The 22,983-nt window shown below is 40.8% G+C and overlaps 2 protein-coding genes across 4 annotated transcripts; both read right to left on the reverse strand.

Moving 5' to 3' along the window:
• Positions 1–728: 728 nt before the first annotated feature.
• fybb (FYN binding protein b) lies at positions 729–12,739 on the reverse strand. Of its 3 annotated transcripts, XM_056433290.1 has the most exons (19): positions 12,298–12,723; positions 8,821–9,712; positions 6,745–6,880; positions 6,563–6,636; positions 6,049–6,071; positions 5,208–5,272; positions 4,807–4,939; positions 4,461–4,620; positions 4,122–4,242; positions 3,954–3,973; positions 3,756–3,828; positions 3,539–3,625; positions 3,044–3,084; positions 2,581–2,662; positions 2,032–2,131; positions 1,646–1,808; positions 1,464–1,497; positions 1,351–1,382; positions 729–1,219 (listed from the first exon to the last, which is right to left on the reverse strand). In XM_056433290.1, the coding sequence occupies exons 1-19, from the start codon at positions 12,439–12,441 to the stop codon at positions 1,197–1,199; spliced, it is 2,403 nt and encodes an 800-aa protein (XP_056289265.1). In that variant the 5' UTR covers positions 12,442–12,723; the 3' UTR covers positions 729–1,196. The 3 variants fall into 3 exon arrangements, 2 of the variants coding, with proteins under 2 accessions (XP_056289265.1, XP_056289266.1); XM_056433291.1 differs by lacking the exon at positions 3,539–3,625; XR_008833973.1 differs by lacking the exons at positions 729–1,219; positions 1,351–1,382; positions 1,464–1,497; positions 1,646–1,808; positions 2,032–2,131 and having other exon boundaries at positions 2,615–2,662; positions 3,522–3,625; positions 12,298–12,739.
• Positions 12,740–16,436: 3,697 nt separating this feature from the next.
• Positions 16,437–22,087, reverse strand: ccdc80l2 (coiled-coil domain containing 80 like 2). The gene is made up of 13 exons (XM_056433351.1): positions 22,038–22,087; positions 21,460–21,836; positions 21,281–21,369; positions 20,967–21,140; positions 20,673–20,824; positions 20,045–20,365; positions 19,621–19,861; positions 19,275–19,431; positions 18,551–18,687; positions 18,073–18,224; positions 17,795–17,898; positions 17,009–17,089; positions 16,437–16,840 (listed from the first exon to the last, which is right to left on the reverse strand). Exons 2-13 carry the CDS (start codon positions 21,716–21,718, stop codon positions 16,506–16,508), a joined length of 2,202 nt encoding a protein of 733 aa, XP_056289326.1. The 5' UTR covers positions 21,719–21,836; positions 22,038–22,087; the 3' UTR covers positions 16,437–16,505.
• Between the last annotated feature and the right edge of the window lie 896 nt (positions 22,088–22,983).

Consider the following 22,983-nt stretch of genomic DNA (forward strand, 5'->3'; position numbering starts at 1 on the left):
CAGGCATGTTTCATGGCCCCTGAATCACGTCTCCTTTTCCATACTATTTGGAACCATGAAATACTTCAAGTGATTTATGTAACTCATTTGGTCGTAATTGTGTGCTGCCATGACTTCCACTTCAGAGGTGGCACCACTTCACCTGAGTCCATGTGGTAAAGACGTGCATATAAGTAAAGCATTAACCAACTATTATTTTCATTGTTGATGATCTGATGAGGATTTCCTAAATTCATTGATTAATTTAAAAAAATGTCAATCTAACTTTATTGCATTTTCTTTTGATAAATTAATCCACCAACAATTTCAAGTCAGTGTAAACTTTAAAAGCTTGGTAAGTATGTCAATCGTTGTTCTTTTCTCTTTTCTCTAATCTCGACAGTGAATGAACCACTTGTACTTCTGAATCCAAATCCCAGCTTGAAGTTTTCTGTTGTTGTAGTTTCTGATAGCTGCCACTAGATGTCACCTCTTCCCCTCTTGCACACAAAACTGCAAAAAGAAGTCATGATCGAGGAGTTTGATTTCTTTGTTGCTGAGAAAAGCCAGTTTAAATGGTCCTTTTTTACCCTTACACACATCAAACATCTGCACACTCATCACCCAAGTTTACAAGCATCACAGCACAGTGTATGATGCATTTCATTGTTAGATATACTTATGGAACAGGAGCCCTCTCTTTATAGCAGTCATGCTCTTACTTTAACAACTGGACAAACACAAATGTGTAGAGAAAAATCGAAATTTATATTTTTCACAAGTGTATGTACAGTATTCAAGAGGAACATTGGCACTAGAACAGTTGTTTAGTCCACATGTAGGAACTTGAGTTTGGGAGTACAGAAAGCAATGGAGTATACACACATCATCATATCATGGACATTAACTGAAGACAAAATATCAAGTAATGTTTACAACATATAGCTATTATTATATAATGGTAGAAGGTTACATGTACAGTGCTGTGGAGGCTCAAAAGGCAAACAGAGATATGCAAACAGTGTTCAAACAAACGTTTTCCACTTCGCTGATATGCCACAAGTAATATGATCCCGTTACATTCTTTAGTTTTGTTGTCTTTGAGGAAACAAAACAAAAATGACAATTCTGTCTGATTATCAGGCAAACTGAAAGCAACTTATGAACATAACATGAGCAATATCAGTGTAAAACAATAAACCCAGTGCAGGATGTTTCTAATCGTTGTCATAGATGCAATCTGAAAGAAAAATGTGATATTGATTTATAATATATTTTCTAATGTTAGGAATTGTGATTTAGGCCCATTGTCTGGATATTCACACAATGTACATCGATATGAAATGATGAAAGATGATCTGTAAAACATACCATCTCCAATGTCATCGTAGATATCTCCATCGCTGTAAACATAAACGGAGCGATCAGGACAAGCAGCATATTGCTGAGCATCTATTTCTCATGTAAATGTTCGTGGTACTCACTTCATGTCAACGTGGCTGGCCGATACATAGCCAACTAAAACACACATGGGCAGATTTTAGACTTGAAAGGTCAAATTTGGCAATTTTGCAAACATCTTTTAAAAAGCAACAGTGGCATCTTGAACACATGTTTGATTCATTTTCTCTGCAAACAGAAACAATACCAAGCAGCAGAGACTCACACTTTCCCTCCTCGGTCCGACAGATCAGTTTGTTGTCCACGGCCTTAACGATGACGTCAAGTTTCTCTCCTGCTTTGACTGGAAGCTCTTTGGCGCTCCACTTCTTACAGGTCAGTGTCGGGGAGATGGTCACCTGGTACAGCACCTGTATCTCCCCTTCATACTGACGGAGAATTACATCGTCAAAACTGTGACTGCAAAGACATTTTACTGTTTCATTCTTCATGTGATCATGTATGGCAAGCACAAGTCAATCTTTAAGTTAACTGGGATCATTATACTTAACATTTTGATTACAATTATGAATGTGTTTAAATTATGGAGCACTATAGAGCAGTTCAGTTTTTAACACTAATATAGCATGAAGACGTAATAGAGCGACATACTTTAAACTTTTTCCTGAAGTCCTTCTCCTCTTTCTCAAACTTTTTCTGCTTCTTCGGGTCCATCTCGTCCATTTTGCTTTTGCCTTTCAGAAGTGGAAGGCTGGAAAACGAAAGCAAATGATTCTTTGGTTACCTAATATTTTTTCGTCAATCAAAATATGTTCTTTTGAGACTTTTGAAAAAAATACACTTGACATGAATCTCAACGGTTGAGATGGTTATTTGTTTTTTAACCCTTGTGTTGCCTTCGGGTCATTTTGACCCGATTCAATATTTAACCCTCCTGTCGCCTTCGGGTCAATTTGACCCGATTCAATGTTTAATGTCGGTGTTCTTTCGGGAGTCAACAAACAAACATAAAGTACCTCACACTTAAACTTGGAAAACAATATTAATTCTAATAATTTTCTGGAGATTTTAATAGCTGGGGTCATATTGACCTCAAGGGTAAAATATGTTAGTAAATATAAAGGTAACAGGAGGGTTAAACATTGAATCGGGTCATATTGACCCGAAGGCAACACAAGGGTTAAATGGATGTTATTGTACCTGCTGATGGGAGGAGGGGGAGGCAGATTTTGAGAGTCAACATCATCATATATCTCCTCATCTATTGTTTCTCCTAGATGATCTGTGGAAGACCAAGTCAGTTCTTCGTTTCACTTTTACATATTTAGACATTAACATACATTCAGAGGGGAACATTTAAACCTGAATATATAAATATTTAATGTTGGGCAATTTGCATTGTGGCTAGTGAGGCGTAAAAGCTGATATAAAAGGAAGTAATTAATGTATTTAGACAAGTATAAACTTATGAGAGAGATGGAATGTAAAGTGTAGAAGCAATGTTATTTAAAGTGAAATATACGAAAAAATACTGTGGCTTTTAAATAGAGTAACATTGTGTTTTACAGAGAATAATGACATCCAATGAAAGGCAAATGTATTATCTTCTTTCATTAACTATTAATAAAAAACACGGTAGTATTATCACAGTATTAATTCACACCTGAATTCCCCTCTGCAGTAAACTGGCTGGGTGGAGGCACTCTGGCACAAGGAGAAAACAACGTTAAAATGTTACATAATGTATATAATCAACTAAAAGTAGGTTCATATTATTCAAAGCAGCCAAAATGAAAAATCCTTTTAATTTACCACACGATATTTTAGTTAGTTGGCCTATACTTGAAGGTGCCTTGATTTTCTGATTCTGTCACCAGTCGTACATCAATTAGAGGCATGCAAATGTCTCGAGTGGATTAGTAAAATCACAGATAATCAGCTGCACTGATTGTAATCACAGAAATGACATCAAATTAACATCCTTCTGTGTTATTCAGTTATAGGTGAAGTGGCTGATCTGGGGAGAAAATCAACGTTGCAAAGCAACTTCATCCGAGAGAAACTGGTTAGTCCATTAGAGAGGAATGGCGGCTGAAAGATTCGGGATTAACAGGTGACAGTAGGTCTGTGATCAGTCTTACTACTGAGTGTATTTTACACTTTAGGGCTGGCAGGACGTCTGCTCCGCTCAAACATCCGCAGGAAGTTACGAGGCTTCGCAAAAGAGGACCTGGAGTCCATGGGACTGAAGAGCCAACCAAGCATTACAAAAACAGCATTTCTTTCTCTGTTCCATCTTTTCTCCTGTGTATCCATCTCAAGCATATTGTACGGAAACACTCCATTTCTGGTACATATACAAAATCAGTTCCCACCTGACTTCCAGGTTTACATCAAGAATATCATCATATATGTCTCCTTCGTCTCCTGGCGGCGGGGGCAGGACAACTACAGGACAACAGCGAACACATTACATCGTTGGTGACAAGTTTTGTCCCGGTGAAACCACCTGGACATTGACTGTAACTGGATGTTGTGGAATTCATGATATGATTGCATGGTGTTAAGCATACCTCCCTGTCCTTTCATCCCACTGCAGAGAGAGAAGATTTCCAAGGGATCAGTAAGCTTTCATTTCACACTATAGATTGGCGAACATGTGGTAACCATGAACAGTCACACTCCACCAGCAATGTTAGGTGTCACGCGCGGATGTAGAGGGAGAATATGTAATTCCGTACCTTTTATCAGCAGAGACCACGTCGATGTCATCGTATACCTCGGGGGCGTACGCCTGCTGAGGGTGACGATTCTTCAGAGAGTTAAAGTCAATTTCCACGGCCGTGGTCTTTACATAACCGACTGTTAGAAACGGAGAGCAGATTAAAATTGAGGAGAAATGTTGGGTATGATTTATTGCATTTCGCTCAAAAATAGACTTTTAAATGATAAGTGAGAATTTCCCTGCAAATATAAAAGAAGATAAGGTTAAGAGGTGTAACGTGACGCTTCATCCTGTATTTTACAGATTTGCCTGGTGAAGAAAATCAGACCGATGAGGGAGACATGTGTGAACTTACTGGATCCATCCAGCGTCCGTCCCAACCACTTTCCCTCCGGGTTGCCCTGGACACGTATGATGTCAAGACAGTCTCCCTGCTTCAGACCAATGTCGTTCTTGCTGCTTCTGCAATCCACACAAGCCTTCCCTTGGTGGATGGCCTCCAGAGGGCCAACCAACTAACACGCACAGCCACACACAAAAAACAGATAGCAAACACACAGACAACAACAACAACAAAAAACAGGTTCTTACATTTATTTATGATATGCTCTTAGCAGAATGTGTGTCCCATTTTATGCTAAAGTAAGTTAACCGCTTAGCTGTGTCTCGCTACATATTCAGTTCCAGTCTCGTTTACTCACTTTGAATTTCTTTCTGGCATCTTGCTCCTTCTTCTCACGTTCCTTCTGCTCCTTCTTCTCAGCCTCCAGTCGTTTCTTCTCCTCCTTGTCATCTTTCTCCTTCTTCTTCTCTTGTTGTTGTTCAGCCACTTCCCTTTTGAGAGCGAGAGAGCGTTGACAATGCTGGGTTATTAGAAACGTGACAAACTGACACTTAAACAAGTCCACTTACTGGTTGTACCAGACGTTCGAAGATTACAAACGTATAACAAAGAGGACAGACATGTAAATGTCCACATGACTGATTGGCTGAAAGACTTCGGCTACGGATATAAATACTTATACTGTAATAATTATACTAAAAAGATTCATAGCATGAGTGAGATGTGGGATTAACAGGGAAAGATCTAATGGATTCTCACCATCGTTCATCAAGATCCTCATACATCTCTTCACTAGCGCCATCCTCCTCCTCTTCCTCCTGGGCCTAGAGCAAAAGCAAATAGAAATAAATAACTCTCATACATCACAATGTATTCATGTCACACTTCTGCAGACATTTAATGCACATTTTCTATATATTCTTGTTTTCTTGTCTTTTTCACTCGCGTAAATTAACTGCAGTTGTCACATTCTTCCCGACATATTTAATGAGCTGATTCACAATTCCCTCACACTGCAGTATGTTAGAGTTTAATCGGTTCATTGGTCTTTGCTTTTTACACTCACTGAAAAATATTCTCTTTTTCATTTCTCCTCTTGCCTATATATACTGTATGTTTCTCCTACATGCTGCTACATATTGCACCACTAGGTGTATTAGTCACGTGTCAAACATCATGGAAAACATCATGTATCACGAGCTGATTCAAACCACTCGGCCGATTCAAAGGTTCGTAGTCACTGACTTTGCAGGCAATTCACTTTTAATTAACCTTTCTCCCGATGCTCAAAGGCACTTGAGTATGTACGTGAATGCATCACCCTTCATATGACCCAAAGTTCAGCACTAATTCTGAATGTCTTTAGTTCAGCAGCACGTTCAGTCTGTTGGAGTTCAATTTGGTACACACCTTTTACAAGCACCACAGAAAATTAAAAGCTGAGCAAACATAGCTCACTTGACATTTGCTGAACACCTCTGGTGTCTTTATAAGCACACATGCATGTTCTTATCTCTGTGTGTATATATGTGTGTGTGTGTGTGTGTGTGTGTGACTATGCACATCTGTATTTATATTCAAGTACATCAGCATGTCTCACCTTTGCCCTCTGACTTGGGTGACCTAAAGAAAAACGATGAATCAACATTACAAGATAATTTCATCCTTATGCAATAGCTACGATGATCTGAATCATACTTCACATCAGACTATTTTGACTGTATTTACTATTTTGGTAACATTCCCAGATAGTTGCTCAGACATTTTATCTCTTGATTCCGAGTTATGTAAAACAACATTTATGTATTACATGCTACTGAATGATAACTAAACTTTACTGTCCCGTATGGATAGAAACAACAAAAAGCGTTGCTTCAGCCATAGAGTATATCACATGCAAAAAAATATAATAACCATCACAAAGTAGGTTCACAAGTTGGTAACAGTAATTAAACACTGACAATATATGCTGACTATTGTAGTTCCTCATATGTGGGTCTATGGTACAAGGTTTAGAAGTCCTCATCAGTCTTCCTGTTGTGCTGTAAACATAAACGTCTAGTCACATGTGATCAAGACGCGACACGTTTGATCAGATAGGGAATTTACTGAACCTGTGGATGGTGGTAGTGGTGGAGGAGCGCTGTTAAATTCATCTATGTCATCATAGCAGTCATCTTGCTGGATCCTGAAAACATAGTCAGGATTTACCTTTTGTTCACTGGAGAAGCTTTCCCTAGAAAGCATACAGTATATATATATATATATACATCTTGTGTGTGTATGTGAGGTTTACATGGCTCCAGGGTGCCGTGAGGGCAGAATAGGAACTGCCGTCTGAGGGGGTTGAGCCGGGGTCACATGGTTAATATGGTTACTGGGGTGAGAGGCCAAAAGAGTTGGGTGGATGGGTTTCTTAAAGGCGCCAGGACCTATAACAAAAACACATGGTCCAAAAACAGAAAACTTAGTGCAAGTTTATAGATGAATAGGTAGCCTTGTCGATCCTCAGGTAGTTAATTAGCATAATTGTGCACATGCAAAATGAAAACCCAAGTCATTGAAAGTAATCCATGACAAGTACAAGTTGTGCTTGTACTCATAATGGACACAAATTGCCCCTTTCAGTGGGAATATATCGTATAATCTTGGATCACGATTAGTGATGCCCTATTGTGGAAGCATTGTTTTACTGGTGGAGCTAGATCTGATTCAAACTACTTTACTGTTCAATAATTTAATCTGGAAATTAACTTGTGGAGTAAAAACTTTAATATGGCGTAGAAAGTAGCTAAATATTGGAAATCCTAAGGTGCAAGTACTTTGAAAGGGTACTTTAGTTCAGCACTTCAGTTAATGTAATTAAATCACAAACTATGGTTGAATTTTACAGGGGAACAAAAGATATCAAATGTGTTAATTCTTCCATTATTTGCCCATCATTTCAGCCACCAGCCATCCTTCACCTCTGTCTGGAAATCAATGCAGGTCTGGTGTGTGTTTAAAAACGGGGCCTCTCACTCAAAACTATCTCTTTTTGCTAGAATTTACTTCCTCATGTGGTGAAACCAACTCGGCTGTCAGAGCAGAGAGCGAGGGGGAAGGAGAAAGGAGAAACCGGACAGGGAACTTGGCCGGGGGAAATAGAGGAACCAAGTGTGCTCATTCAGCTGTTGTTTTATCTTATCTGAAAACGCTAAAGACTATTTACTTTATGCTATCATGCAGAAGCAAAGTGAACTTAACACCCCCCCCCCCCCCCCCCATAACTTGTGAAACAAGTCGTTTTCACAGTCTGTCCACAGTCAGTCCACTTTACCTTAAAGAAAGGGTTCATAATAAGATTATAAGAAAATAAATGCTGTGAATGCAGCCAGATAATGTTGTTCTCATATGTCTACACTCAAAGAAATGACTCATTGGATGAACTCAATTAAATTGTTGGCAGGTTTTCCATCCAATAATTATATGCAACTCCAACTCAAATTTAGCACATCAGTGCAATAAAATGTAATTAAGTTAGTCCAACTCATTTGTATCAAATACATCTCAAATAAAATAACGATATTCATTAAATTAAATAAATTTGTGTTTGTCCAACTCAAAATATAAACTAACTAACTAACAAAATATGCAAAGTCCACAAAGAAGGAATGCCCCGACTGGGAATTAAACCCACAGGCCTCTGGCTGTGAGGCGACAGTGCTAGCCACTACACCACCGTACAGCCATGAAAGTGTCTTCACCTCATGTAAACAACTGATTTTCAGCTGGCGCATGCGCAAAGGGTAGTCCTCAATGAAACACATTTATTTTGAGTTGATATGCACACCATCTAACCTAAATAAATCTAATAAATGAAAGTATTCATGCATTTTGTGTTACACCCATTAAATATAAATATCTATTTTTGTAATTGATTTATTTAAATGTATCAAACAATATTTAAATGTGTCACCTCGAAGAAGGGCTTGAATCGTTTTTGTGAGTGTACCTGCTGCAAAATTACGCTGCCAAAACTCTGTTTTCCAACTGTTTAAGTAACGTATGTATCTGACTTCCTGGTTATGAGTTAGTGAGTTAGATAGAAAGGAGATTAATACTGAAAAAGTAATAAAATGTATCGGTGAGACAATATTTTTCTCTTCAAACCGTGACATTATTATCATCTGTAAAAGCTATAGTGTTTAATGAGTTACTAAGTTGGTTCAGCTTTATTTATTTAGGTCAGTATCTTTTAGGTTCCACTTTAAAAGATACTGACCTACTTTTTGTGTAAATACTAAAGTTATAGTCACTGGATTGGATGTTACCTCCTCGTTATGAGTCGTCACTATTAAACCAACAATGCTGTTAATTCAGCCTTACTTACCATCATCAGAAGCCACAGCACCTCTTGTAAAGCTCTCCAGGTTGACTCTGGGGGGTCGGTTGGGCTTGGCAGGAGCAGGGCCCAAAGATAGACTGTTGGGGAGGGGGTTCTTCTTGGGGCTGGAAGCGCCGTCACTAATGTTGCTGCTAGTCTGAGGAGAAAGGTTTCCAGGTTTTCTGAGGCTAGGTTTTCTATTGGCTGGAGGTTTTGGAGGGGGGATGGAGTTAGCGGGATTGAGGATCGGTTTGTTGGCTCCGTCTGTTTTCCCGCCGCTCTCTGATTCCTTGTTGAAGTTATTCTGAGCAGTCCTGATGTTGGACGGGGCCTTAAAAGCGCAGTTCGACAGAGGCGAAGGTTTGTTTGCAACGTTCGTGCCGGGTTCTGCCATCTCTTCATTTTGCTGCCGCAATCTTACAAAGCTGCTGCTCGGCTTCTTTTGTAAACCTCCACAACTGTCTTCTTTCAACCAGCTGGGCTTGGAGGTAAGCGCTGGTTTAGAAAAGCCAGGTTTGGAGTCGGGCAGAGTGGAGCTCAGAGAGGGCTTGCTGAACGGTGGCTTCATGGGAAGCTGCTGTTTATTCACAATAAAAGGTTTGGTGTTGGTGTCATCCTGGATGTTTCCAAACCTGCCAGCCAGGGCTTTAGTTGTGTTTGGTTCATGTGCCTCTAAGTCACTTTTAGATTTCAGAAAATTGGGTTTTTGAGGAATGTTCACCACGCTGCCCGAGAGGCTCTCCGAGACAGGTGTCTTTGTCTGTAGGGTTGGAATGGAGGAGAGGGTGGGCTGCAGGGGTTGTCTGATGCGTCCAGCTGGTAAGGAACAAGTTTCATCAACATTCGCCCCACCCGGTTGGAAGCGAGCCATCATGGCCTTCACGTCAGCTTTCTTTTCCTGGAAAGAATGGAAGAAGACCAGAGAGAGGGTGAGATATCAGAATACATAACCTGAAATGATTCTAAGATGTTCTGCACATGCCAGATAATTACTTCAGCAAACTCAAAACAGAAACTGCTCCACAATGTGAAAGAGGAATGGAAGAAAACCAAATGCACATAGATCGACATGAAAGTTCACATAGGAACAGAAAGTAGCAACGTTTTTTAAATAGATTATTTTCTATTTATTCTCTGATTTAAAATAATGTTTCCTTCTATCAGTGCAACTCCTGCTCTCTCTGGTTACTTCTATAACGTACCTGTTTGTTTGTCTCTTGAGCAAGGCCACTCATAAACCACTCACCATGTCAAATTAATACTCTAATTAAAAGCTCTTTGCTATTATATGGAAACTATTGGGATTATTTGGATAATTTAGCCTACAAAGATGAGAACATGTGGGAAACATGATACCTCATATGAAAGTAAAATGTATAAATGAAGAGCAATTTAAAAAAAGAAGCTTCTTATAAGCAGACAGATAAAACTTAAATGACTTTTGAAAACAAATTATAAAATGTTAACTATACATTCTATGAAATTGATACACTGGTCGTATTGCTTGTACCATAAAGAGCTTTATTACCTTTCAGATAGTTCATGTTTACTTCCTGGCTTGTCTAAGCACATTCTCCAGTGTAGGTATGCAAAAGGTACTTTTCTCAAGTATTTACTTTTGAAGGTGATGTGGAGGGCTACCTACAATATGCCTGTTTCGAGGTTGAATTCAATTTTGTGACTAAATGGTTTATTGTGCGTTACAGGTTGATTGTTTACTACACTGAAAGTAAGTCTATAGAAACACGTCTATAATGTTGCTGTAGCTCTGGCATTCAAACATCTGCTATCTGAAAGTCTATCCTACAAGCACCCATGGGTGGGCAGAATGACCATCATGACCCAGAATAACAGGTTTGGTCAATTTCAGTAACGCAGCTGCTTTACAAAGTGCCACATTGTAGCAGCCACACCTTCTGTAATAAAGAAGGGTTGACTGGAGTCATCACCATACAAGGAAGTGGAGATAAGAGCATGCTCATCCCACAGCGGGGCAGTGAAAGTAAAGGGAAAACTGGAGCTAAATGGGAAGTCAAACCACAGTGAACATCAGATCTCCCAAAAAACACCCAGCTAGACTGTTGTAAAAACATTGAAACTGTCACCAAACTATGTTGCCAGTAAAATACAAAAAAAGTAGAAGAAGCTAACATGTGTTATTGTAACTTTAATGATCTCAGTTCAAAGTTTAAGAGGGATGATGTAGAATGAATGGTTTTAGAAGTTTTCATGCCGCTGTGTAAAATTGTCACTGTTTGACGGTTGTACAGCCTCTCTTCGTCTAGAAAGCCACTGCCAATGTTGACCTAAACTCACCACTTTTCAAGCCAATAAATTTGTATTTGGTGCAGGTGGACTGGCACTTTAAAGGTGCCAGAAACAACTTATATAGGTGTCATAATGACGGGTGGTAAAACTAAGCGTGACATGATGTGGCGGCATATGAAATCCGGGGAAAATTCCCTCCGTTTCTCAACCACGGTAAACTCAAAATTACCCAATATGTTATTTACCAGAGAGTTGCAATTACCACTTCTCTAAATGTTTGTCCAGTTTCAGTTTTGTAACAATGTTTAAAGATTTACACAACACAACAGAACAGAACCACAAACTGCAGCCAAAATGACCATCAGATAAATCTTCTCGTGTAGCAGAGGTGGGATGTGTTGCATGGCTGTTGTATTAGACTCTATTAGTTTCAGATGTGGCTGAAAAGCCGGGAACCGACTGTACATTCTGGGTAAGCATAGGTTCAGGTTGATTAACCCTGTGTTAAATCCATACTTTTAGTGCGGGGACACTCTTATTGTCTGTAATCTCATGGGGAGAAGTGACCAAAACATTGCTATAGTGGCTACAATGACTACAGCCACTGGATGATTTGGTGTTTAGCTAGTTTCCCTGTTATTGTAAACATAAATTAAAATGCTGTTTTATAGTTATTACTCACAAGTATATTTCAAGTCAAATGATCTGCTGAGAAAAGGATGAGAGAAAGAGGTCTTCTGATCAAAACAAAGAGGAACCTTAATTTCCAGTGTGATAAAAGGTGGTGGCCAAAGTTGTCTTGCTTAATCTAGTTGACACAAAGCCACACACAATAAACTACTCTAATGGTGACTCCTGTTCTTACATATATTTAACATGAAGAAATTACGCAAAAACATTAATTCTAATTTAAATAATCCAATGTCATAAACACAAAATTGCTACAGTGACATTGTTGTCAAAATTCTAATAGCCAACTATTTAAAGATAATAGATCCTCTCTCATCACGCATGCAGAAAGTTGCTCAAACAAATGGCATTGTCAAATGTATGAAAAAAGGAATGGCTTCTTAATGGTGTTGCCGCAAAGAAATACTCAATAATCTCTACTCTTAATAGGGTTGAGACATTAATGCATTGCAGATTAATTCTAATATCTCGATGCTGATTAATCTAAATAGTTTTGCAGTTAGTGGACAGTTAAGTTGCACTCACCATGCTGAGGATAGCAATCCAAGGCGACGCTGCTTCGCCTGAACGGTCGATGTGAAAAGTGTCGCAGAGAGTGTTTGTTCGGTGTCTCTGTGTGAGTTTCTGTTTCGAGAGAGAGAGAGAGAGAGGTACCGAGATAATGGGCATGACGAGTGTGACCAAGTATTACATGTGAGACTCTGTGTTTGTGTGTGAAGGGGGGGGTGGACACTCCAGTCCTGTCAGCTGCATGAGCAAACTACTTCCCCTCTCAGTGGTATGTGTGTTTTGTGAGTCCCATAGCGTTATCTGTATGTTTTGATCTCATGGATTTGCCTATTCTGGCAAACTCCCTGCAGTTTCCCTCTGTGCTCAACAACTGGGGCCCACTCACACGGTGGCAGGGCTTCAGAAAAAAACACTGTGACGTGTTTGCAACCGTATTAAACACCTAAAACATAGTTTAAATTTGACGATGAGTGAGGATATCACTAAAAGCAACAACCACAGACACTGTGGTAAGCAATTTGACCACATGTCACAATAACAACAGTCCACAGCCGTGCTCGCTAGGCTGCACTTGGGCTACTAACTTTGATCACCCCGAATAAAGAGAAAAGCAGACAAGAGGACAGATGTCATCAGATGCTTTGTGTCAGAAAGTTCACTTGCACAACCTCAGTGGACCTCCTCCACATGGTTGTCCAAGTGTTATCTTTACATGATTATTTCATGGGACATGTGTTGGCAAACCAGAGCAAGCAGTCAAGGCTTAGCAAACTGTGCTTCTTCATGTTGGTCTCAGGTATTTATTCGTAGTACATTCAGAGCTTATTATGGAGAATGTGAAGTGTTTGAATTGCTCTAAGTATTTATTTGTGACAGGGTTCACTTTGTGTGAAAGAAGGATAAAATAATGGTTTGCAATTAAAGGTGAGATTCTATGAGGGGCCGTGAGGGACATTATTCAGAATACCCTCACACACACTAGTGAAATGCTCTCACACACACTACTGAAATGCTCTCACACACACTAGTGAAATGCTCTCACACACACACACACACACACTAGTGAAATGCTCTCACACACACACACTACTGAAATGCTCTCACACACACACACTACTGAAATGCTCTCACACACACTACTGAAATGCTCTCACACACACTCGTGAAATGCCCTCACACACACTACTGAAATGCTCTCACACACACTACTGAAAAACTATACGCTCACACACACAACTGAAAATCTCTCACACATACTCGTGAAAAGCTCTCACACACACACACACACACACACACACACACAGGGCTCTCAAGTTTTGAAGACAGGCAAGCGTGACATTTCCATCAGCACGTGTGACACATATGAAAAGCTCTCATACACACATCTGAAAATTTCACTTGAAACGGAAGGCATTTCACTTGCAACGGAAGGTGCAGTGTTGCCAGGTCCGCGGTTTTCCCCCGGAATTGGGCTATACTTTTGAAGTGTTGCCGCGGGTTGAATTGTTTGTCCGCTGGTTCGGGTAGACCTATTTTGCATGCAAATTACATGAATATCTTTAAATAAAAATCCATATTTTAAATGAAATAATTTATTTATACCCAAATCCTACCATAAACTGCTTTTAATGCTGGCATACTAAACATTTGGTGTTACTTTGTAGATATTACAATACATTTGGCAATGATAGCAATGCTGTTGGACTTTAAAAGCAGTGTATATGGTTTGGCACGGCATATTTTGAGTTCTGATATTGGGCTGGTTTTTGGGCTGGTTTTATTGGCCATTGGGCTGGTTTTGTCACACAGACCTGGCAACCCTGGGAAGGTGTTTCAGTTGAAACGGAAGGTGATCAAGGATGGCAGATCAACAATGTGCTCAACAGCCCTCAAGCAATTTAGCAGAAGCAACGGCGTTACTAAACAACATATTGGCCTCAGCGGAGACAATCAGAACACTGTCTAATGCCTCAACTGTTCGGCAGCAGCCGGTGTTACACCCCTACTGGTTTTCAAACCTACTGGTTTCCCTACGAGTGCGTTGTGTTCTCTTAACATCTGCAGCGGGGCTCTGTCTCGCTCACCAGATTCGTCACACATTCACAAACATATTGCTGGAGACCTTCAAGCCACCGTTCATATCCATTCCTCGATTACGATTGTATAAGTGAGCAGTGCATCACAGCCACGTATGAAGAAATACATTTTCGAAAAAATAAAAATAAAAAGAGGAGACTGCACTCAAAGACGCGCAGTTGTGTGTGTGAGCGTATAGTTTTTCAGTAGTGTGTGTGAGAGCATTTCAGTAGTGTGTGTGAGAGCATTTCACTAGTGTGTGTGAGAGCATTTCAGTAGTGTGTGTGTGAGAGCATTTCACTCGTGTGTGTGAGAGCATTTCAGTCGTGTGTGTGAGAGCATTTCAGTAGTGTGTGTGTGAGAGCATTTCACTAGTGTGTGTGAGAGCATTTCAGTAGTGTGTGTGTGAGAGCATTTCACTAGTGTGTGTGTGTGAGAGCATTTCACTAGTGTGTGTGAGAGCATTTCACTTGTGTGTGTGAGAGCATTTCAGTTGTGTGTGTGAGAGGGTATTCTGAATAATGTCCCTCACGGCCCCTCATAAGATTCTGTGGTCATTTGATTATTTGATATATTCAAAACTTTCCTTTCATCTTTCACACTTATATTAAACAACCAAATACAAAAACAATAATCGGAATAAAAATAACGTTCACATTTGGTTTTGAGAAGTCAAATGTAAGTCAGTAAATGTAGCGGCCTCAGACCTTCACCAGCAAAGGTCAAACGACCTTCACCTTTGGGCTCCAGATAAATCTACAGTGAGTCTTACTGCAGGTTGTCGCGTGCAGACTTTCATCAGGATCTTTCCCCATCATCCATAACGTGACACAGTCGGTCTCTACTCCGCCTGACTAACATGCATTTGGACTGCGGTAGGTACATCACGCCAATATGCAAACTTGATAATTTATAATAAAGTGCAAGCTGCCACATTGTCAGTCTGTCGCTTCAGCTGACGAAATGAGTCGCACTAATGCTTATTATCTTGTTACGTAGATGTGTTTGGATGTTGCTTGAATCGTGTTTTCAAACCTATGATGCTACGAGGCCACTGCACCTGCAGAAACACACATCCACATTTCGGCTTGTGTGTTTTTTGCTGTTGATTTTCACACAAACACATTTCCCCCAAACTGCGTCTGCAGATCTTCTTCTCTTGATGATTTCACTAAGCATTGCTTTAGGATATTTACAGTGCTGTGTAACACCCTGTTAGCTCTGTGTGTGGTCTTTTGCGTTTACCTCAAACTCGACTCCTGAGTCTTTGCCTTGTGACCCCGATCTGTAACATACTGCTGTGTCATATTAATTATTTTCTCTCCTGGGCCTGGGTTGGTCTATATGCCACTGATCACTCTGTCCTTGCTAAACAAGTGTGTGTTTGTTTGTGTGTTATTTGATGACCTTTCACATTCTAATGGTAGAAAAATGTAAAACATCCCACAAAACGTTTTTGGGTTCACTTGTGGTATGTTTCTTTTCTTTTTTTTTCAACAACTGAAAGCTTTTCAACAAAGGCTAAATTGAGCTTTTATACACAATGGTTATAACAAATGTCCTGAAGCATGCAACGAGTCCAGCATCAATAACTCTTCTTTTTTTTTTAAACAGATGTTTAGCTCAGTGTTGAAGAAAAGAACATCTGTTTTCTTCCCTTTTTCTCCCCTGAAGGGTTATTTGGGAGTTCTTCCTGATCCGATGTGAGGTTTTGGGGCAGGGATGTCTATATGTACAGATTGTAAAGCACTCCGAGACAAATTTGTAATTTGTGAAATTGGGCAATACAAATAAATTGAATTGAATTTTGTTTAAATACAATCAACATTTTACCATCACAGCATTTCAACAGAGGGCTATTCCATTCTCTTAGTTTAGTGCTGCCAAAGAGCACAAGCTGCTCGGCTTTAGATGGACTTTGTTGCTGTGAACAGCAAATAATAACAGAACACCATCTTTTAATTAAAAAAGAACAATTTGAAGAGATATTTTTAAACAATCAAATATGTATCTTATTATTGTGAGTCTTTGAAGATGTGAGTCCTGAAGATTAGTTTTTTTTTTAGGCTTATGCTTGATGATGTGTCATCTCAGGAATCTTTAGAGCTCATCCTCACTCCACTGCAACTCTTTTTCCTTCTCTTGCCTCATTCCTCTGACCGGTGGTACAAATATGCGTCATCCGCCCTGTCTTCATCATAGCCAGGATAATGGCCCCCCTCACGGCCTCCTGTCCCTCTGTCCTCAGGGCAGTGGATCCCCAGTCTTTGCTGCAGCTTCTCCTCCTGGAGGCGCAGGTCCATGGAGTCCACCAGGTCGTAGATGCTATCCAGGGACCACATGGGTGACGGGAACCACGCCTTGACATCGCTATCCTTCCCCACAACCAGCATGCTGAAGTATTCCGAACTGATCTTCAGCTGTTCTCTCAGATTGTTGACCATGTCACGGGATAACGGCTCAACTTCACTTTGACTGTGACCTGGTGAAATGTAATTTGTGCACTTTATTAAACGCAGTAAAAAAGGGTTTCAAAAAGTTGAAGTTGTGGATATTAACATTAATATACATAACATTGACTGTACGTTTCAAGGTAATGTTTCGGTCACTGTTTGGTGTTCATGGACTGTTTGACATTACTTTGACTCACCATTTAGGGGAAATAGCTCAACAGTTCCTGATGCCTTGTTTCCAGTTCCAGTCAGCTTCAACATGGCAAAGTGGCGAATACCTAAAGAAAACAATTGTTGTGGTTAAATGTGAGCAGAGCAACAAATAGCCAGTAGTGGAAGAAGTATTCTGAATATTGACTTTGTAAAAGCAGCCATACCACAAGTAAAAGTCCTTCATTAGATTTTCAGTTATAAGTTCAACTACATAAGAGTTAGCGTAACAATATACTCTACAAATAATGATTGATACATGCATTTGTAAGCATCATTTCAATGTTGCAGATGGTAAAGGTGGAGCTAATTCTTTTTTATTAATCTGAATAAGCAAATTAAGAAACTAAATCTGTAAAATACACGTAGTTAAGTAAAAAGTGTAATATTTCCCTCTGAAATGGAGAGAGTTTAGATATAAAGTAGCCTCCAATGGAATTACTCAAAAGTATACTTAAGCACAGTACTTGGGTAAATTACTTAATTGCTTTCCCTCTTCGTCAAGTAACTGTGTCAAGTAGCATAATACAGTATACCGGTAGTTCTGTATAAATAAGAACATACTATCAAATAAAAATGATGCCATAAACTTTAATCACGTGTATGACCAGTGTGTATAGTTATTATGTAACTACCGAATAAGGCAAACAAAGTATTTGTTTAAAGGTTAGAGGGTGAAACCGGACTCAGTTATAACATTTCCATATTTGTGCCAACAACTTCAGAACAGACAGTGCATTGTTCAGCCGATGTAAGTGTGGGGAGCTACTGACCCAGGTGACACTGCTGCCCACTGAGAGCAGAGAGCTGCTGTTGGAAGGAGTAGTCGTCCTCAGAGGGAGCAGAGATGAGCAGCAGTCTCCTTTTCGACATGAACCTAAACACCAACACAGGTAGCCACGTAAGTTTACATGTTGTGCTACAAGTCATCATTATGTGGCATCAGGGCATGTTCAATAAGAATGAGAAGAGTTTATATCTGATTGCTGAGGAGGCTGTGTGTCCCGATGTCGTGTTAGTGAACAATGAGCACTGAATTACAGCACAGTACCTGAGCAGCGAATTCTCAGCTGCAGGCTTTTGCTTGCCATCAGAGCAGGATGGAGGACTCCTCCTTTCTTTTTCTTTTTCTGAACGCCTTGAGGGGAAGTTGTCAATGTACTCGAACAGAGCATGGCCTAACGGAGGAGCCTCAAAGACTTTCTAGGGGAATAATACATGCTAATCATACAGAGCAAACACAGAGAGACAAGTTTCGTGTATTTGTATGACATAGATTTACATCAGCGGTTCGTGGGACATCAATGACACAGCTGGATTATAAAGTGGCTATTTTTGAAACTCGTACTAAATGATGCTGGATTTTTTTATATTTTCACAAACAATCTAAAAAAGGACTTTATTCCACAAGTTTGAAGGAATTGACTCTTTTGTTCTTTCTTGGCAGACGTGCTGCTAAAACGAGCATGCATACTGACCAAAACCCCTCAAAAAGATCATATAACAGTGTACAGAGGAGACTTTCTTACATTGGGTTTCAGGTCGTAGTCTGTGACGGTCATGGAAAAGAGATCAGAGGACGACAGGCCGAGCTCCGCTCTCAACAGAGAGATCAGGCCTGAATCCGAGAAATGTTCTGATTGGCCACTGAGTGGAGGCTCCGACTCTGAAACACAAACAATGTATGAATGAATGAAGTAATGGAAGCAGACAAGGTACCAGGGATATCTTAAGTTGTTGCATAATGCAACCACAACAACACTAATGACTCAAAAGTATCATAAAGATGAATCACCACATCGGGACAATGTCTGAAACATCTAACATTCAAGGACAGAATAGTTATTGCTGGGTTGTTTTGTGGGACTCAGCGTTTAGTTGTAAGCCTGTTAACACACTTAACTCCTAAACATGTGTTATCAGTGAGCTCCAAACAACACTGCGGTGTTAGTGCTACAACCTCGGAGCACGGGCTTTTGTTTTCAATTCAAAAAGCTGCTGTTCAGCTGTTGAAAGTCAGAAATACCCACAGCATTTAAACACATCACACTATTAACAATTAACATATTGTCTCTTTGATCACAACCTTTAGTTTGGAATATTCAAACATTAGTTATATGTTAAAACAAATATATCATATCTGCGCAATTACTTGAATTACCCCTAGATAGAACCTAATCCAATATTATTAAATGCTAAATTTCAAGCAGACACTATCATAAACATACACAAACATGTATAAGCCGTCCTTACCGAGCTGGTGGTGTTGCATCGTGAGCGTGGCGTCACTTCCCTTTCCCACAATGGTCGCCACGGTGATCTTCCTCATTGCGAGGTCACAGGGTTGCTTCTCGCTGTCTTCTTTCTGCTGCATGTACAGTGTTGCATCTCGGCTGGGTGTTGAGATCAACTAGCACCAGCGTAACACACAAACAGACACATCACTCCAAATGGATCATATACGGTCCTGACGAGGTGCAGATATGTCTGAAGAAGTCAAATGTTTCGCATGCATTTTTAATGTGGATGTATCTCGGGGTTAGAGATAAAAGACTGAGACAAAGGAAAAGACCAGAATTCAAAAAGAGACAGTTCTCACCATTAACCTTCTTGTCCCCTTTAAATTGTTCAAAAACTCCTTCAGGGCTGATTTATCCTTCTCACTGACCTCTCTGTTGGACTTTTTCCCTCTTGCTTTCCCTTTCTTCCCTTTTTTCCCTTTACCCTTTTTCTTAGATCTCTGTGTTTCCTCTGTGTCCTCCTTTGCATTCTGCTCTTTGTTATCTTCACTGTTTTCTTCTAAATTTCTTCTCTTCCCTTCTTCCACAGCGGAGTCAGGCCTGCAGTAGAAAAGGAAAAACAAGGACTTTGATCTTAATCCAGCACTAAAAAAGCACTTCTGTCTGGTATTCAGGGATGAGGAGGCAGATGGGAAAACAACATCTCTGCAGGACTTTAACATCCACACTCTTTTGTCTCCTGCAGTATGTTTGAAAAATGGATACAAAGTGTAAACATCATACCTGTCTTTCTTCACTTTATCATTACTGATTGACACAGAGAGAGGGTTTTGCACTCTTTGCTGTCCGTTAGAAAATGTCCGACCCCCACTGCTCGAGACCTTTCCCCTCCTGGATCCCGCGGCAGACACCTTACGGATAACAAACCTGGACCGTCCATTCAGTATATCCTGGATTTTACTCTTCAGAGCAGCTTTTTTTTCCGGGGAAGGTTTTCTTTGTGTTGTCAACAGAGAAGTCACATTACCTCGCCTCTGAGGGCTCAGTATCATCTTCTTCTTCACCTTCCTTTTGATTACAACCTTCTTTTTTGTGGTTTTACACCTAAATCAAGTGTTAAAAAAAATGTGTTTGAGAGGATTTGTGTAGACTTATTTTTCATAATCAATCAAAATGAGATAACAATCAAAACCAAACACTCCGATTGCACTGCACAGTCAATAGGATAATCTACATTCACATCGTATGCATCAACAACTCCTACAAACTGAAGATGCATCTTTAGATTGGGAAATGTTGGTCATTTTCTCTATACCAGCATTAATTCAATGGAGCGTGCACTGACTGAACTTGTTATATCTTTCATCCATTCTCTGTCAGTACAGTGTATGACACAGTGGTATAATGGCACCTCAAGTTGGATCCTTTTCTGGTCATCTTCTCCAGCTTCCTCACGGGGAACTGATCAATAAGCTCCAAAACCGCTTCAACACGGACCGCATAAGGGAAGCGCTCACTGACCCGAAGGTTCTTCTTCAGAACCAGCATGGTGAACCCTTGCTCCTGAATCAATTGTTGCAGTATAAAAACTCAAGCTCAGGTATCCACGAAGTAAGAATAGACAATTCCAGTAATATATTATATAAATGAATTATTCAATTCGGCTGTAACTTGTTTATGTCTTGTTGGAAGACAAACTGCTTACCTGGTTGGTAAGCTCCAGGTAGTGCAGCAGTTTGCTGACGGTGTCAGGGTCCAGGCTCTCCACTGTGGCTTCTCCTTGGAAAGTAGTTTTCTGGATTCGACCTTCCATCATGGCATTCTGGATGATGGTGATGATGAATGTGTCTCTTTCTGCTAGACGGCAGTTCAGCCCTTTCTGAAAGAGACGGGGAGAGACAAAAGAGCGACAGAAGAGATAGAAAGGATGCTGTTTTTAGTAAAATTACTTTGGAATATTTCCCCAAATTAATTAAAACAAAGAAACAAATATCCAAAAAGTATAAGTCAGTACAATACCTGCTCCATATCTTCCAGCTGTTTCTCCATCATAAGAAGGTAGTGGTCATTGTGTGATGGGGCTGTAATCACCCACAGTCGTTTTTTACCTGGAGGAAACAAGGGGTACTTTAAGTACCGGACTGTAAGAAGGTAAACAGACAAGTAGACCAATCAGCTGATCAGTTCACGTGTCTTGCCTGCAAAGTCCGCCAGGAAATCCAGCTCCGGAGCCAGGCTCGATGAGGATTCCTTCGCCCCTCGGTTGTCTGCATGATCTTCATCCAACCCCAGCCCCTGCTCCATGCCCACAGGGAGGTCCGAATAGTCTCCCCACTCCTTCACATTAGGGTCCAGATGATCCTTGGACTTGCCCGGCCAGGCGGTGAGCAAACCCGGGTAGCTCCAGAGGACAGCAAACAACAGCAGAGGCCAGTGTGACTTGTATAAATTAAACATCCTCGCTGACACGGTTGAGTGGCTGGTTTGTTGATCAGCTGGAAGTGGTTAGCAGCTCACAAATCCTCCTCTGATTATAAAATGCATTCGTGCTGAATCGTAGTCACCACTGTTGCATCTGAAACAGAATAGATGGATTAGTCAGCTGGATGGATTTAAGAGTTTAAAAGCAACACAACATCAATCACAAATCTGAGAAATCCCCAAATTCAAAATCACAAAAGCTGAAGGAGTCTAAATAAAAAAGTTGGACCCAATCTGACATGAATCCTAAAGGTAAAAGAACAGCAAAAACTGCAGAGATGTTAGCGTCTCTCACCAGCAGAGAGGAACTGACTGGGGAGACTTCACTCTCCTTGCACAAATGCGCTCCTGGTTCACATTACACCCCGGGATCGTGAACAGGAAACTCATGGAATTTTCTGGGACTTCAAAGCATTTTCTTTCTCTCTCTCTCTCTCTCTCTCTCTAAACATTCTCTGTGTGTACGTATAAGGTGCTGCTTTGTCCCACAGCTGCCTGATGTCGGTTTTTAATAGAAAAACCATCAGTCGCATGCAAGACAGACATATTTCATGTTTCATAATATTATTCAGAATGAGGGCGACTGCCCTCCTGTTCCCGCCAAGCTCGACACCAAGCTCAGAGGTCTAGGCCTGCACTCTACCATGTGCAGCTGGATACTGGACTTCCTGTCGGGCCGCCGCCAGGTGGTGAGGATGGGCGGTACCACCTCAGAGCCGCTGACCCTCAACACGGGAGCCCCTCAGGGATGCGTGTTGAGCCCTCTCCTCTACTCCCTGTACACCCACGACTGCACGGCCATGCACAGCTCCAACGTCATCATCAAGTTTGCTGACGACACAACAGTGTTGGGGCTGATTACCGACGACGAGACAGCCTATAGGGAGGAGGTTGGATCACTGGTACAGTGGTGCCAGGAGAACAGCCTCGTCCTCAACGTCAAGAAGACCAAGGAGCTGATCGTGGACTACAGGAAGCGGAGAGGAGAGCACACCCACATCTCCATAGACGGAGTTGCAGTAGAGAGGGTCAGCAGCTTCAAGTTCCTCGGCGTGCACATCTCCGAGGACCTCACATGGACCACGCACACCACTCACGTGGTGAAAAGGGCCCAACAACGCCTGTATTTCCTTAGGCGACTGAGGAAATTCAACATGGCCCCGCATCCTCAGAACATTCTACACCAGTACCATCGAGTGTTCTGACAGGTTGCATCACCGTCTGGTACGGGAACTGCACCG

Source organism: Pseudoliparis swirei, chromosome 15 (genome assembly GCF_029220125.1).
Source record: "Pseudoliparis swirei isolate HS2019 ecotype Mariana Trench chromosome 15, NWPU_hadal_v1, whole genome shotgun sequence".
NCBI classification, from domain to species: domain Eukaryota; kingdom Metazoa; phylum Chordata; class Actinopteri; order Perciformes; family Liparidae; genus Pseudoliparis; species Pseudoliparis swirei.

Coding starts and splice junctions, on each gene's coding strand:
- fybb (XM_056433290.1), bottom strand. CDS start 12,441: ATGCCCATTATCTCGGTACCTCTCTCTCTCTCTCTCTCGAAACAGAAA. Junction 5,273..6,048: donor ACCCAAGTCAGAGGGCAAAG/GTGAGACATGCT, acceptor CTTTTGCTCTAG/GCCCAGGAGGAAGAGGAGGA. Junction 3,626..3,755: donor GATGTAAACCTGGAAGTCAG/GTGGGAACTGAT, acceptor TTGGCTCTTCAG/TCCCATGGACTCCAGGTCCT.
- ccdc80l2 (XM_056433351.1), bottom strand. CDS start 21,718: ATGTTTAATTTATACAAGTCACACTGGCCTCTGCTGTTGTTTGCTGTC. Junction 21,370..21,459: donor TTTCCTGGCGGACTTTGCAG/GCAAGACACGTG, acceptor TGTTTCCTCCAG/GTAAAAAACGACTGTGGGTG. Junction 21,141..21,280: donor AGCTGGAAGATATGGAGCAG/GTATTGTACTGA, acceptor CGTCTCTTTCAG/AAAGGGCTGAACTGCCGTCT.